Source organism: Periplaneta americana, chromosome 5 (genome assembly GCF_040183065.1).
Source record: "Periplaneta americana isolate PAMFEO1 chromosome 5, P.americana_PAMFEO1_priV1, whole genome shotgun sequence".
NCBI lineage: Eukaryota > Metazoa > Arthropoda > Insecta > Blattodea > Blattidae > Periplaneta > Periplaneta americana.
Window position 1 is genome coordinate 193970032 of NC_091121.1, and position 18407 is coordinate 193988438.

Below are 18407 nucleotides of genomic sequence, written 5' to 3' on the forward strand. Positions count from 1 at the left end.
TGTTGATGTGGATTCTGCTTTCTAATATGATGTTAGTTACAGCAATCGCTGACTGAGATGTAGTCATATATTACCAACATAATAAAGTTGTAATGACCCAACTCGACATTAAACTGGTTTGGCATAGGTGCTACTTGTATTCTTCCTTAAGATGGAGGCTGCTGTTTTCTTCTATATCAACAACCACAGGAGGAAAGTTTCAAGCATGAGAATGGTATATAGTTAAGGTACTGCAAGTAATACTGTTGTAGAATCTGTGTATTTGTTTACACTGCACGTGGACAAGCACCCGGTGACAGTGGTACAAACAATATAAACAATACACAACAAAGTTACAATACACAATACAATTATATACACAATACAATAAGAATACACAATACAATTGTACACAATAATTACAATTAACAATACATAAAATAACCTAATTAATAAGCGAACCTAATTTTACATTACAACCTACATATGTTTCACATTGGTATGGATAATAGTCTTTCACTTTACTCTCATTCCACTCACTGCACTAGCACTATGACACATTTCACTGACACTTTAGAACACATTTCACTGACACTATATAACACATTTCACTGACACTATAGAACACATTTCATTGAAACTAAAAATTATCACTGATCAGAACTATTAACTACACTGTAAAACCATAACTTCACTGACTCACCTCGCTTCACTGATACAACAGTTCAAATAAGACAAACAATTACACCCTTATGCATACTTATAAACAGAACTACATTTAAACTAAACTTACAATTCAAACCAAGGGAGTAACTCGTCAAGCGAAATAAATACATGTCACCTTAATTTTAATTTACACTTTTTACACAATGTTGTAAGTTATTCTTGAATCTCCTTAAGGAAGGACAGCCCTCAAAGACCGCTGCAGGTAGAACATTTCAATCATTTATAGTTCTATTTAGGCCTAAAAATAAGAATTTACCTACATCCGTTTTCTGTTTCCTACATTTGATTTTAAAATCATGATCGTTCTTACCATAGTATGTTGGCTTCTCTAACCGAGCCGTTATGTCTACCCATGCTTTTTAACCTAGATGTGCTCTATACAATGATTTTATTCTAGTTTTCTACTTCTGTTTTCCAATGTAAATCCCATTTAAGTTCTTTTATCGTATCATTTCCATCTTCTCTTTTATCTTGAACAAATTTAGCTGCCCTATACTGGAATATACTGCTATAATATTTGTGGTTTATGAAAGGACAAAAAAACAAACTTATTAATGACTTTTAACTATCAATATTATTGCATAGGCTCATTTCCTCTTAAAACATAGACCATTGTTCTTGCATGATGAGATGTGTTAAAACAAATGACATTTCTTCGCCTTTCAGTAGGAAGAAACTCCGAGCACTCAAGTTGGCCATCACATAAACAGAGAAACAACCAAAAAATAATGTTTATGGCACATATCGCAAGCACTTGCCAATTATTACCCGTTTAAATGTTTGCAAATAAGTTCAGTCATAAATAAATTCGACATATTCAATTCAATCAACTACGAGAACAGAAGATATAGGAACAAAAGTCACTCCAGCTTTTAGTTAGTTAATGGGGTTTAAAGGGTGTCAGCTACTATGGCTATTTCCGCCCTTATCTAAAAAAAAAAAATAAATAAATAAAAAACAATACAATAAGCTGAATGCTACAGATGCGTTATCAACAAGATGATTCGTAAATACAAGTGAGTAGTTCTCAGACCCTAGTTACTGCTTAAAAAGGAACAATAAAATAATAAAACAAATACCACCAGAAACAAATTATCTGGCGGATTTCAAAACTATAACATTCTATAAAATAATTGGATGTAGAAGGTCCGAAATGTCTAGTGTAAGTAAAAAACAAATACAAAACAATAAAAGTAACCTCCAGATGTAAAGGTCTGGAGGATAAGCAAAACAGGTCAATAAAAATTAATCACCCTGTCAAGTCCTGTACTGCATCTCAGAATTAAAATAATTTCCAAGAGTGTCATGTAGAGTCGGCTGAATTGCGTGTTGTCGACGGACACGGTCATATTTTCTGCAATGCAATAAAAAATGTTCCACCGTAAGTGGAACACGGCACATATCACACTCCGGCTGAGGCTCTCCACGTAGGAGATGGCCAGATGAGAGTGGTCAATCCTCAACAGGATGAGTAAAACTTGATAGTGTTGTGACGCTTTTGTGGACGAATCCCAAATTCGAGCATTACTCTTGAAGCTTCGTAATTTATTTCCCTCTTCTGCAGACCATTCTCCTTCTCATTGCCACCATATTTTATATGGATCTAAAATACACTTACCCGCCTCGAAAAACATAATATTTGCTCGGACTCGCAGCTCTTGGATATCCTTCTCTACCATATACTTCGAGTCATTTTCAGAATTAGCGGCGTGGTCCCCAGAACAATTCACACAGTGCTCGGCTCCAGCACACGGGGAATCCCCATGGTCAGCACCGCCGCACTTTGCACAGATGATGTTGTTAGTGCAACGTTTTTGCGTATGTCCGAACCGTTCGCACCTAAAGCACCGCATTGGGTTCGGCACATACGCACGAACTGGGACACGCTCGTAGCCGACAAGGATGTATTCTGGCAGCACGGGCTTTTCAAAGGTCAAAACGACAGTGCTGAGGGGAACAGTCTGTCCGTCCCGCTTACGTAATAAACAGCAAGCCTTGGACACGGACAGGTCCGCCAGTTCCAGTTGGATCTCTTCATCAGACATGCCGTCCAGAGAATCCGTGTGTACTGCTCCCCACGTGGTGTTCAGCGAGGAGTGCTGCTCGACTTTAACAGGGAAGACCCCAGCAACTTGGCTTTCAACAGCGTCCCACTCTGTTTTGGAGATATAGTCTCGATGAGGAGACTGCCGTTGCGGAGTCGAGTTGCATTTTTGACCTTCCCAACGAGTTCGTCGAGCGCGCGTCTCACGTAAAATGGACTGCTGTTCTTCACAGTATTTTCTGTTCCATCCAAGGTGATACTAATAAACTTTGAAGCAGGCACTTTAACTGTCACTTCCTAAGGGTCCAAGTCCATTGCAATCATCGTGATATTACCACCAGTCGCGCGCATTGCTTTTCTTTTATTCTATTTTTCTGAAGGAGGGGGGAGAAGAGCGCGAGGATATATTGAACTGCCCCCCTCCGGAACCGTCGGCGTCAGCCAGCCACCAGGGTGGCGTAAGAAAAAGACACCCAAAAAATTCTTCGCGGTATGTGCTGGTTATGAGGACCCCACCCCACAAACCACTTCACGCAAGTTACCCTTCAAACTGGACCTAACACACCCAATGGCAAGTCTTACACCAGAGGCATGTTGCAGCTTTATGCCCCTACCAAGGGAATAACCGCCCGTGGCTCCCCACTCTACACTGAACACAACCGCCAGACTACCCGGCTAACTCCGACCTACCCTCCCAAAGCCGAAATAATCAGAGATCGCACAGCTTCAGGGGACTTGTCCTTGATTACACTGCGCCACCCATTAGTCAGCGGTAGCACGTCAGAGCGATATATCCGCTCCAGCGAGCACAGTCGGTCACTGGGACGTCTAAATCGCTCCAGGCCCCCATTGGGGTCTACGTGAACTTACTTGACCTCTGGTCCGAGCTCGGCACCTAAACTTGCATATAGGGGCAGTATGAAGGGTCCACTATTGCTTCGTTGCTGGGTGCCCTGTTGGGCCGCACAATTTGGAAGTCGCGCTCGAAAAAGTGGGACAGGACCACGGAGATAGGAGAGATCCCCGCTGTGAGACGAGAGTTAAAAATCTAATAAACTTAACCTAAGAATGAATATAAAGATCTAGAAGAGGAAGGAAATGTAGCCTCACCAGGCAGTCTTAACAAATCCAGTCATGTAGGTGGACGTGGCAAAAACAAAACAACGAGGATGGAGAAGTGAAAATGACTGTGATGATGTGGTGGGCATTCAGCATGCAATGGTGGCTGGTGAAGAGAGAGCGATGAAAAAGAAGACAGAACGAAAGGGCTGGGTGGTGATAAGTCGATTAATGTTCGAAAAGAAAAGCACGAGCCACCATTGCATCCCTTAGTCACCAACGTGCTGCACCCCACCTCTACTGGTAGGCTAGACTATTATATTGTGAATTTTTTCATTGTCATATAATAATAATAATTATTATTATTATTATCATCATCATTATTTGGCTAAATATTGAATGATTTTATATTGTATGGAATTTATATGAAAAAAAAATATGTTCCAAGTTCTTCAAAATTTGGGCACTTCATTATTTAATTTGTATTTTAGTATGTTATTTTACGACGCTTTATCAACATCTTAGGTTATTTAGCGTCTGAATGAGATGAAGGTGATAATGCCGGTGAAATGAGTCTGGGGTCCAGCACCGAAAGTTACCCAGCATTTGCTCATAATGGGTTGAGGGAGAACCTCGGAAAAACCTCAATCAGGTAACTTGTCCCGACCGGGAATCGTACCCGGGGCACCTGGTTTCATAGCTAGACGCGCTACCCATTACTCCACAGGTGTGGATTCATTATTTAATTAGATTCATATTCCATACACGGATTTTCAAATTAATTAGCTATTATTAAAGGCGTATGTATACAAGAAATATTATTAATCAACCATTAGAACCATTCCATGTTTCCTTACACGTGATATCTAATATGCAACAGCAATAAAATACTGAATCACATGATTGAGCACTATGTTTTGAAGTTTCCACAAGCATAACTTCATTTGCCTTCAACTACTGAGTTGCACGTTAGTCTTGGTGAGTGTGTCCATGCCGTTTGAGATGTGCCGATAGCGAGAAACACTTCCCACAGACGTCGCATTTGAAAGGCTTCTCGCCTGTGTGTAAGAATGCATGCCTTTTCTTATTTTCCGATTTGGAGAAACACTTTCCACAGACATCGCATTTAAATGGCTTCTCGCCAGTATGCAAACGTGCATGAATGCTCAAGGAACCCGACTGCGAGAAACACATTCCACATACATCGCATTTGAAAGGTTTTTCGCCAGTATGACGTCGTATATGCATCTTTAGGTTTCCAGATTGAGAGAAATATTTTCCACAAACATCACACTTGAACGGTGTCTCGCCGGTATGCTGACGCGAATGGCTTAGCAAGTGTCCGGACTGCGAGAAACGCTTCCCACATGCTTCGCACCTGAATGGTTTTTCGCCAGTATGCTGACGTGTATGTCTAATTAAGGATCCAGACTGAGAGAAACATTTTCCACATACATCGCACTTGAATGGTTTCTCACCGGTATGATGTCGTGCATGAATTTTTATGTTTCCAAACTGAGAGAAACACTTTCCACAAACATCGCATCTGAATGGCTTCTGACTTGTTACAGCCGATAACTTACATTTCGAAGACGAGGAATTTGCTGTTACCTTGGCAACTGCACACCCAGTTCCTGTCTTCAAATGGACTTGCCTTGTGAACAATTTGTCACAATTACGATATTGAATACTAGAAGTTTCGCAGGTAGAATCCTCCGAGAAGACAGAGCTGCTGGGCTCTCCACTTATCAGTACATGCTCTTCTTCATCACACAGTGACGGCACACTGTCGCCACGAGTAACTGCAATTCTAAGACGAAAATATACATATTAGCTATCAGTCGATATATATAATTTATTTCCAAGAAATAGTCTGCCCAGGCATCCTGGGTTGCCAAAAACACAGAATAACACACATATAAGAATAGTAATGATTACAGTAAGATAGATGAGCCAAATTTAAATGTGAACTAGGAGCTTAAATTTAAGAAATAACAAATTTGTACACATATCGTAACAATCACACACTAACGAATAGAAAGGGGGGGATTATGATATTCCGTATAAATGATTTTTCAGAATCGCCACAGACCCTTTAATGGTTGAAGTAATTATTTTTGGAATTATGTCATGGATTCCAAATGTTTTGATACTGTTTACAGTTGATCGTGGGATGGTGCCCCTCGCTCCGATCATTAAACCATGTACTTCCCAGGTGCCTTCCATCTGATATTTTGCTCGAAAATACGGAATAGTAGGCTCATAAATTTGTTGTTTTTCTTTGTTGACCTCGGATGGTTGGGTCTGGCTCATCTCAAATCTAACAGTTGGGTCCAGTATAAAGCCTTTACTATTAGTCTTGTCTAGAGCCACGATGTCCGCTCTTCTAATTCCGCCGCCTTCAGACGCAACGCAGTGCACCTCTTCATGGACCTCGAAGGATTTGTTTCTAAGGGCTTGTGCTATTAGTTTTCGGATGTTATGATGATAACAATAAATAAATATTTACAGACACAGAAATGCATAAAGGAATACTTCGGCACTCGCAGCCAACGGCATGTTTCATTGTACAGAATGTTGCAGAATTCAACCAAAGAAATTTAAGAGATTGTGGAAGGGTCTTAGATAAGTATTTTGAGATAGGAAACTAGAGGTCTGTGGATTCAAACTTGCACGTAATGGCGTGAAGTAATTTTTGGGCCAGTATGCCACCTGATTAAACCTGCGCATGGCATAGCGATTCATTTGGAAATGTGTTGGATACAATATCGCTATGTCCCCGTGGCACAATCGGCAACATTATACATGGCTCTGCAAGACGATGAGGTACTTTTGTTTTAACTTAAGGTATGTACAACTTTAAACTAGTGTTGTAACTTTAAAAAGCCAGCTCTGGTTATTTTGAAATGTAGGTAATACTTACAAATGGCTTTTAGAGAATCAGGAGGTTCATTGCTGCCCTCACACAAGCCTGCTATTGGTCCTTATCCTGAGCAAGGTTGATCCAGTCCCTACCATCCATTTTAATATTATTCTCGCATCTACGTCTCGGCCTCTCCAAAGGTCTTTTTCCCTCAGGTCTCCCAACTAACACTCTACACGGTACACATTTTTGGATTCATTCATATATGTTACACGAACTGCTCATCTCAAACGTCTTGATTTATGTACAGTACGTAATAATGACAATAATTGTTTAGAAGGTGAAGAAAGAATGTAGTTTGAGAAATGCATATCCACTACTCTGGACAAGTCGCAGTACGTTTATCAATTAACTTGTAGTGAACATACAGTGAAACTTCCCTTAACGGACACTTCCCAATAGCGGACTCCTCTCAATACCGGACAATTTAAAATTCCCCTGCAAAATAACATTGGCCCTTATGATAAAATTCTTCCAAATAGCGGAAATTCTCAATAACGGACGCGGACACTGAAAGGTATCTCCCAACAACAATTAAAACTTCCAAATAACGGACAGCGTGAAAGAAAAAAAGAAAAAGACGGTTGTAAATTAAACGGAACCTAACGGAATTCTTTGCAACAATCATTATCGTGCATTTGAACGTTCTTGTACTTTATTGAAGGTAAGCAGCACAGTTAGTGTTGTGATACTGTACGTGAGCAGTCCGTACTTTCTCGGTTTGTCAAGTTGAGTGTTCGGAAGTACAGTCACATTAAAAATGTCACAAAAACGTAAACGTTTGTCACTAAAAGAGAAAGTGGATATTGTAAAGCATAGTGAGAAGGAGAAATTAAGTGTTCGTGAGCTGGCCACAAAGTTTAATGTGGGAAAAACTCAGTCAGGTTAGTGAAATTTTGAAGAACAAGGATGTTATTTTGAAGTTAACAATTCTAGATTTCTTTGTGTAAGGTGAAGTGGTACAGTGACTGATATTTCATTTACAAAACATTTACTGGTACGATTTCTCTCTGGATGAATACTGTAAACAATCTCACTGTCTACTGTACTGTACTGTAAAATATAGTGTTGAATATGTATGAGAAATTTTTATGTACTGTATACATACTAATGATTTTCTAAATAGCAGACACTTCTCAATAACGGACATTTAATTTTTCCCCGGCGGTGTCCGCTATTGGGAAGTTTCACTGTATTTACCAATATTCTGTTTAATAGAGAATAGCTTAACAAAATGGATAAGTGAGAAAAGAAAGAAATGTCCATTTTCGTCTTCTAGAGAAGGAGTTAAACAATATTCAGGAATTACTGTTCAGTACAGTACGCTGTATACTGCAATAAAGGATGATAAATTTCTGTTCTTTCACTACTCACTATCAGTTGGAAAACAAGTTACAGGAATTGTTCAAAGTAACGACTTCCGTCTTAAGTACAGTACAGTATTTTTCTACAAAAAATCAAACACTTCTTCTGAATTTTTAATTATTGTACTTAACCATTAAACAGTACCTACAACGAATTTCATACAACTTTAACATAAAATGGAACAAAATGCATGAAAATATTAATGCAGAACACAAAAGGGTCATGCACTCATCACATTTGCAACCATATGCCAGCCCAATTCTAACAAATACCTAACTCAGCTCCATAGGAGTACAATATGATTGACTTGGCTAGAAGGTACTACATAGTGTACTCTTGCCGAAAGCATAATAAATAAATACTGCAATACGTATTACGGTGGTTTAGAAAAAAAATTCACATATCTCACCAATAAAATAAAAGGTATTGGGATTAAACAAACACCACGACCAGACTCGAACATACTACCTTTTGGCCTGACATCTGTCGCGTTGTTCATTGTGTCGCTAATTCCATTTTCAAATTGGCACAATAACGAAAACGAATGCGGGTGAAACAAGCAGTGCAGTGGCTGCTGCCTCATTTCTTGCCGGCAATTTTACAGATTCTCTGAATTTTGAAAATGCCGGTTGGTAAGTTCTTAACAGTTGGGCTTCATGCAGTCCCCAATGCATACCATTCCACAGCTCTTTTTAATTTTAATACTGGATTAAAAGTATCACATGTAAAGAACTTCAACAAATGATAACTGAAATATTTTTCGTATAAAGAAAATGCTAATTATAGAATTTAAATTAATTAAAGAGATGTTAGGTTTTACATTACACGTTACATAAAGCAATATATTAATATAATAAAATCTTTTCAACACATCTGCCCAGCAGCAGCAGCAGTGGCGGCAGCAGCAATTTATTCGCCAGAAAGATTTTTACAAATCATGGCTTCGTCAATATTATTTCCAGGTCTTAATCTAGTTCCTGATTATATTATAGGCATATTTATGAATTTGTAATATTGTTATTGTAGGACATCTGCTGACACTATTTAACAAGAATTGCAACTAAAATAGTACAAAAACAATACTAATAATAATAATAATAATAATAATAATAATAATAATAGAAATGATCATAATAGCAATAACGACCTATATGCCTTCACAATTACATATTAGTACTTTCATGCAAACTCTAAAGACATAAATTCCTCTACAATATATATCTTTTTTTTGCAATTCATTTTGAATAATTTTTCAGAAAAGTCTATGATACACAATACAAAGATTTATTTTCAGTCAATGACTTTACTTCTATAAGAGTAAGGTGCAAGTCCTTATATTACATAATTTAATACTGTATTAAGGTTTTCGTCGGTCATGCTGAAATCATCAGATGCAGCATAAGAAGTGCATGAATGAATTAATTTAAAACAATTCATATACTATTATTTAACAACATTAATAAGAATGCTACACGAAAATAGTGAAACTGCAGCGCCTGCAGAAATGTAATATTTTCAATCTTAAAGAATTCATACCTTTTGTTTCATAACTATGAGAATACAATTCAAAATTATTTCTATTTTTATGTATGAATTTTATTAATACAATATAATAAATTTGTCTTACGTTAAGTACATTAAAGTCTAGAAACAAATTTTGAGATGGAAAATCAATAGGTTTATGAAGATATATTTTAATTATTTTCTTCTGTAATAAATAAAGTGGATTAAAATTGGATTTAAATGAGCTACCCCTTCCTATAATTCCATACGTAATTACCGATTGAAATAAAGTTAAATATATTGTACGTAATAAACTTATTGACAAGTAATTCCTCAATAAAACAAAACAATATACAGTATTATTTTACGTAATTTATTACAAAGGTAATTAATGTGTTGGTTCCACTTTAAATGATTGTCTAAAATTATGCCTAAATAAATAACTTCAGAGCACTCTTTAATAATCGGACATTTACACTGTATAAGGCAACAATCAGAATTATGTAATTTAATACTTAATATAGATGTAGGAGGTTTGTTATGATATTGTTAGTGCAACGTTTTTGCGTATGTCCGAACCGTAGGCACCTAAAGCACCGCATTGGGTTCGGCACATACGCACGCACAGGGACACGCTCGTACCCGACAAGGATGTATTCTGGCAAGAGAGACGTGTGCTCAGGGGTTCAGTCCGTCCGTCCCGCTCTGCAGCAAACGGCAAGCCTTGCACACGGACTGCTCCGCCAGTCCTAGTTGGACCTTTCATCGCACATGCCGTCTAGAGAATCCGTACGCACAACTCCTCACGTGGTGTTCTGCGAGCAGTGTTGCCCAACTCTGCTGGACTATGGACCTAGCAACTTGGCTTTCAAGATCGTCTCACTCTGTTTAGCAGATGCAGCCTCAACGAGGAGCCTGCCGTTGCGGAGTCGAGTTGCATTTCTGACCTTGCCTACGAGTCCGTCGAGCGCGCGTCTCACGTAAACTGGACTGCTGTTCTTCAGAGTCTTTTCAGTTCCATACAATGTGATACTGATAAACTTTGGAGGCGGCACTTTAACTGTTACTTTCTCAGGGACCAATTCCATTGCAGTGTTCGTCATCTTACCACCAGCTGTACCGTCTTTTTCCAACTTTTGTTGTTTCTGTGGGGGAGAAAAGGAGCGCGAGGACATATTGATTTGCCCCCTCTCCCTACGGAACCGTCGGCGTCAGCTTGTCACCTGGGGGGTGTAAGAAACATACACCTAAAAATTTCTTCGCGGTCTGTACCGGCTGTGGAAATCCCCCACAGCCCGATCCGAAGCAACCCACCTGACGCAAGTTACCCTTCAAAATGGTCATTAGTTACCTAACTGCAAGTCTTGCATCAGAGGCGAGACGCAATTTTATGCCCCTACCACGGGAATAACCGCCCGTGGCTCCCCACTCTACACTGATCACAACCGCCGGTCTACCAGGCTAACTCCGACCTCGCCCACCAAAGCTGAAGTAATCCGAGACCGCACAGCTTCAGGGGACTTGCGGTTGATTACACTGCCACACCCATTCGTAAGCGGTAACACGTCGGAGCGATACAGGGTGATTCAGACCACCTGTAACAGTAATTTATTTCGGAAACTAATGCATTAAAATTTCCGAGAAAAAATATTTATTACTAAACCACATGTCAACTTCCACTTGAGCTTGATTTCATCAATCAGCTCTAACAGGAAGTAGGGTCAGTGGCGTATCACTTTAAAATTTCAAATGGTTGTATGGGTCAAATAAGGTACCATTTGATAGAGCTCTTCAAAACAAACAACTTTCATAGGAAATGTTTTTACCAATTCCTACTCTTTCAATGAGAAAACGTACAAGAAATAATGCTATCAATATTGAGAAATGTTAAAACAAAAATATAAACAAGACAATAATTAATGTTGACATGTTACTGAAAGACTGGACAATTCCATTAATTTTTATAAATGTTCAAACTGTCTGCCGTTCTGAGCAGCACATACCCCTACTCTTCTTCTAACACTGTCAGTGACTCCTAACACTTCGGCGTGGTCAAGGGACTGGCAGGTCTCCAGGATTCGCTGTTTTATGTCATGAAGCGGGACACGGCGACAGCCGTAAAATTACTCGCAATACATACATCTTCTATACTAATAATCAGGGAACGGATTTATATGGACTAAAAATATATGAAATATGTAAATATATATGTAGTTATTTTTACCAAAATATGGAATTAAATATGGATTTTTACCAAAATATGGAATTAAATATGGACTTAAAATTATAAAAAAATGACTATGTACGTTAAATATTGGTACATTTTAATCAAACTAAACAAAAAATATAATGGACGTACCTTATCTTCCAATGTAGTTTCAACAAAACACAATTTTTATTGTCTGTTACCATAACAATAGGTTACAAACATTTCTTTCAAGTGCTGAAAAGTGAATCTTCTTCTATTGTCTCTGAGGATAGATTTATACTGACTAAAAGAGCGTTCGACGTCACAAGAAGTAACTGGTACATAATTCAATTTCACAATGTCTGCTGGGGATAAGTCCAAGTTAATCTTCACTGTTGATTCACCACTCATCACAGCAACAACCTTTTGTAGTTCTTCATATCCAGGGTTTTTTGAAAGTACAGTGTCCACCTTAGCTCTTACTGCATCTGCAACTTTACCTCTACCACGATTCAGTTGTTCCACAGTACTATTTATAATTTCAAAACTTTCAGATAGTGAAAGGTGCCTATTTTGGAGACTTTTGAGCGTTTTTATGATGCATGAAAATGTATGCTGAATGTGAGCTAAGTCATTCTTCACACTTATGTCACAGGTAACTGTTTTCGCAGTATCAATTGAGACTGCATCTTCAGAGTCCAATGCAAGGAGAACATTGTTAATAGAGTCTATATGTTCGGCATAATATTCAACTGCTTCTAGCCATGTACCCCATCTAGTTAAAATTGGCTTTGGTGGCAATGGAATTTCAGGGTACATTTCTTTCAACACGTTAACTCTACTGGGAGCTTTGAGAAATACTTTTTTCACTGATGAAATCAACAAATCTACTTTAGGGAAATTGTCTCTGACCACTTCTGCCACACGATGAAATGCATGCGCCACACAAGTAAAATGAGTCAATTTAGGATATACAACAGATAATGCTTGTCCAGCTTTGACCATATAAGGGGCAGCATCGCTAATAAAGAATAACACATTATCGTACATAATACCCTTTGGCCACAGGATACCCATAGCTTCGTTGAACAGTTTAACTATAGTTTTGTTATTGCACTTTTCTAGAACATCACAATGTAAAAGAATTCGTTCAGAATATTGTTCACTTAACAAACCGATAACTACATTACCAACAAGTCTACCTTCTTTGTCGGGAGTCTCATCAATGGAAACCCAAATTGAACTATCTTTAATTTCATCTCTTATCTTCTGTATTGTCTCATCGTAGATGGATGGAGCATACGTCTTCCTAAGTGTTGACTCATCCGGGATTGTATGTTGAGTATATTTTTCAAGGAATTCCCTGAAGACCTTATTCTTTAGTTTGTAGAGAGGAATATCAGCAGAGATGAGAGAACGGCACAGGTCGATGTTAAACTCAGATCTTACATTCGATGTTGTTGGTTGTGTTAAAAACAATTGTCTCTGCTTGGAATTTAGTTGTTTGTTGGCCTGATGTTTACTAGTTGTAATGTGTTGTTGCACCAGGAACTTTTGTGTAGATGATACTGCACACTGACACAAATTACAAAATAATATTTTATTGTCAGTTGATAAACCATCTTCTTTAAATTCTGAAATGTAACTTGTTAGTTTTGATTTTAAATTGACTGAATGACGTACTTTTGGCATATTTACCGTCTTTATAGTATGATTTACAAAACTGAACCTATGTGTACTCTGACTGGCATTTAACTGTTGAGCTGCACAACTGAAGTCTGTTAAAAATTTTAAATTAAATTAATACAGTTTTGTAACTTACTTTCCCATTGTTGATAGGACTGCTAATTTTCAAATAACTCTGATGTAAAAGGGATTACTGAACATGTGTTTAAATCTCTATTGTTGAAATGTATTTTTAAAAGTTAATGGAATTTTGTTTTGTTTTATTGTTAAACCTAATATAATATGGACTGTTTTATATGAAATATGGAAAATATATGGAAATTAACGAAAATATGTACTAAACTCTAAAATATGGAAAAATATGGAAAATAAAAGTAGGATTTTTCAACCCTACACATTGTGAAACATAAAGATAATGCAAAATATAAATTATATTAGCTTTATAAGTAAATATGTATTTACATATAAATCCTTTCCCTGCTAATAATAAATCTGTAGCTGAAATTTTTCTGGTAATTTTCGATTTTCCAAAAATAATTGGTCCCAACATATATAACTAACCACCCTGAAACCGAAAATCGCTTTTTTGAAATTTTTGTTTGTATGTCTGTCTGTATGTTTGTTACCTTTTCACGCGATAATGGCTGAACGGATTTCGATGAAAATTGGAATATAAATTAAGTTCGTTGTAACTTAGATTTTAGGCTATATGGCATTAAAAATACATTATTTAAAAGGGGGTTATAAGGGGGCCTGAATTAAGTAAATCGAAATATCTCGCTTATGATTTTTATGAAAAATGTTACATAACAAAAGTTTCTTTAAAAATAATTTCCGATAAGTTTTATTCCTTGAAAAATTTTGATAGGACTGATATTTAATGAGATAAATGAGTTTTAAAATTAAAATAACTGCCATCTAGGACTGTGTAATGAATTAAAAAACAAATGACTTCGTCTATAAGGGATCTTGAACAGCAACAATCGAAAGCTATGAAAGATAGCCTACAGAGAACGTTTCTGTGTTTGTATGAAGTAATATCGGAAGCTAAATTAACCGATTTGTATAATTAATTATTATTTCACCGTTGGAAAGTGTAGTTTCTCTAGATGGACATAATGCTATAATGTTATTACAGTAACTTCTGATATAATATAATATAATATAATATAATATAATATAATATAATATAATATAATACGTAATATAATTTAAGTTATTTGTAGGGTTCACAACCATAGTGGGCCAAGTGCCATTTACTGAATACGTAGAAAACAGGGGTTAAAATTAAGTTATTACCATAATTCAATGGAAACCTATAACAAGTAAAATAAAATATACACATTAAATCTAAATGATGTCAATCTTCATTAAACTATGGTTGCATGTAATAACAATTAAGAAACATGTTAAAGGAATTGTCATTGCACCAAATGAGTGTCTCTGGACCAAAATGATCGCATTTTAATTATTTGGATGCAATTTAAATTAAGTAACATATTAAACGATTTATCCTTCTATCAAACACGAATGTTCCCTGGATCAAATGTCCTATTTTAATTATGTAATTACTTTATATTTATTTCTAACGGGTGCAGCGGAGCGCACGGGTACGGCTAGTACATTAATGAAATTCTCTGTAAGAAGAATGGGTGTTGGAATATACAGAAGCAAAGGAAATAAATTGATAGTCACCATTAATGAAATTCAATCCGTTGTACATTCATGTGCGCCAAATATTGTCTGAAATTTATATTCAAAATTACACGCTGTGTGCGACATTTCTGGAAATACGTATCAAGAATCACGCTCACGTCGATTTTCCGAAATTGCGAAATTGTTGCGAAATATTATAAACAGAGAATTTTAAATCGATTCGAACTTTACAAACTCTCTCAATCGATTGTGCTAATGTAGTAGCATTATGTAGGTCGCAAAATGAAGGCACTCGCCACCGTTGTGTATGGATTTGCGGATAATATACAGTATAAACGAATTATTTATTCACGACAAACTCTGGCACACAAAGGATTTCTTTACATAAACTGTTAGCTTCCAAGTAACAATATTGTGAACAGAGAACATCTTTAAGAGGTATATTTTATTCTGCATATTTAAATACAAATAAAATAAAATTCTCGTGTCGACTGACAGTACGGCGCATAGGCCTGCTCTTGTAATAAAAAGGACGGGAGAAGGACGACTAAAATAGTTGAAACCTGGCGTGATAGTATTGGGTCGAGGAACCTCACATTAATTAACAACTGGACCTGTCACGTTCCAAGATAATTATGAAACCGTTCACAGGCATTACTCGTCTCTCGGCGTCGCTGTATTTATGAGTTGATTATTACTAGCCTGTGTTTTGAAAGCTCACCTTAAACCCACCCATAATTTACATCTTTTATGTTATATATGCAATTAACACAATAATACAAAGCATTACGTATTCTTAAGAACGATTTCCTAGGAAGGGATTAATGAGGAAGGGACAGAGATGAGGAAGCAGTGACGTCAAGTAATTAATTTATTAATTTCCTCTCAATTATAATAATGCAAGCACGGCATCAGTGCTTATGCGGCATTCCTTTAGTATGTAGTAATTTCAGTAACTCCAGAGGAAGGATGACGTCAATATATGTTGAAATAATTGAACTATTTATTGCCATACACATTATCTTTGTTGTTTTCTGTAAGAGATCGTAGGTGAAAAATGGCTATGTCTCAATGAATGATTTATTTATTTTAGTAGGTTATTTTACGACGCTTTAAGTAAAGCGATCGGTTTGGAAGTAAATCCCGAAAAGACGAAGTATATGATTATGTCTCGTGACCAGAATATTGTACGAAATGGAAATATAAAAATTGGAGATTTATCCTTCGAAGGGGTGGAAAAATTCAAATATCTTGGAGCAACAGTAACAAATATAAATGACACTCGGGAGGAAATTAAACACAAAATAAATATGGGAAATGCCTGTTATTATTCGGCTGAGAAGCTTTTATCATCCAGTCTGCTGTCAAAAAATCTGAAAGTTAGAATTTATAAAACAGTTATATTACCGGTTGTTCTGTATGGTTGTGAAACTTGGACTCTCACTCTGAGAATAAGGTGCTTAGGAAAATATTTGGGGCTAAGAGGGATGAAGTTACAGGAGAATGGAGAAAGTTACACAACACAGAACTGCACGCATTGTACTCTTCACCTGACATAATTAGGAACATTAAATCCAGACGTTTGAGATGGGCAGGGCATGTAGCACGTATGGACGAATCAAGAAATGCATATAAAGTGGGAGACCGGAGGGAAAAAGACCTCTGGGGAGGCCGAGACGTAGATGGGAGGATAATATTAAAATGGATTTGAGGGAGGTGGGATATGATGATAGGGACTGGATTAATCTTGCACAGGATAGGGACCGATGGCGGGCTTATGTGAGGGCGGCAATGAACCTTCGAGTTCCTTAAAAGCCATTTGTAAGTAAGTAAGTATTTTACGACGCTTTATCAACATCTTAGGTTATATAGCGTCTGAATGAGATGAAGGTGATAATGCCGGTGAAATGAGTCCAGGGTCCAGCACCGAAAGTTACCCAGCATTTGCTCGTATTAGGTTGAGGGAAAACCCCGGAAAAAACCTCAACCAGATAACTTGCCCCTACCGGGAATCGAACCCGGGCCACCTGGTTTCGCGGCCAGACGCGCTAACCGTTACTCCACAGGTGTGGACTCAATGAATGATTTTGAAATTTTGACATGCTGTGGTCTGTATTTTGAGTACATTTGACAGAAATTTTGACAGCTCCTAAGTGGGAGAATCTATTCAATGTACGACAGGCCACAGTGGTTTCCCTTCTTTGTGGACTTTTGGCAGTGTAATATCTAGGCGTCACGGATTCGTACGCTATAATTTTCTCAAACGTCTAAATTGCTAGTTTGTACTGATTTATACAGAGATCGTTTCCCTGTCTAAACTTTCTGGACTTGAGAACAATCGTAGCTTTATCTTTGTCTTTCGGTAGAATTCTGATATCTATTCTTTCTTAAGGATAGAAGTGCATGTTTCTATGAAATAATTAAAATAATTCCTTTGGGTTTGGAAATTTTCAAAAGTCTAACCGTTTCTTGTCTAATGTCTTCCGCTGTCTCTTTTGGGAGATCCCTGATAGCTTTCTGTACAACGAGACTTAAGCCTTTAGATAAGGTCGGTGGTGTATGCGGATCTAGTACGAAATCACTCATATTCATAACCGATCTTTTGTAGTATTTATTACTCGTCTGAGTATTTTTATTATTACTATATAAATTTTAGAACTTTTGTTTCCCTCTGCCGCGTAGTCTTTGAAGGGTTGGCGTGGCTCACCCTATCAGTAAGCGACCAGTCTTCTTCAGGTAAGCTTTTGGAAGTGAGAGATGAATTTAATACAAAATACGTGACAATCAATCAAAATTTTTCCTTGTGAAATGTATTCCCTACCTCAGTAACGTTAAACTCGTACGCCAGTAAATTATGTGTTCAGCACAGCACTTCATATTTTGTTGTATTTTCAAGAATTTTGATATTGCTTTATTTTGTGTCGCGATGGATGGATGATGGATAGACAGGCAGGCAGGCAGGCAGGCAGGTAGGTAGGTAGGTAGGTAGGTAGGTAGGTAGGTAGGTGGACGGACGGACGGACGGACCGACGGACGGACGGACGGACGGACAGACAGACAGATTAGGTTAGATAGGTTAGGTTAGATAGGTAGATAAGTAGATATAGGTAGACAGACAGACAGACAGATAGATAGATAGATAGATAGATAGATAGATAGATAGACAGATAGATAGATAGATAGATAGATAGATAGATAGATAGATAGATAGATAGATAGATAGATAGATAGATAGATAGATAGATAGATAGATAGATAGATAGATAGATAGATAGATA

At 37.3% G+C, this 18407-nt stretch overlaps 1 protein-coding gene across 3 annotated transcripts in view; it reads right to left on the reverse strand.

Moving 5' to 3' along the window:
* Positions 1-18407, reverse strand: part of LOC138700392 (zinc finger protein OZF-like) — a 108660-nt gene that overhangs the window by 6091 nt on the left and 84162 nt on the right. For all 3 annotated transcript variants that reach the window (XM_069827003.1, XM_069827001.1, XM_069827002.1), the window contains one exon: positions 5420-5618. In XM_069827003.1, the coding sequence (XP_069683104.1) occupies positions 5420-5618 (199 nt within the window). The remainder of the gene's footprint in view (positions 1-5419; positions 5619-18407) is intronic.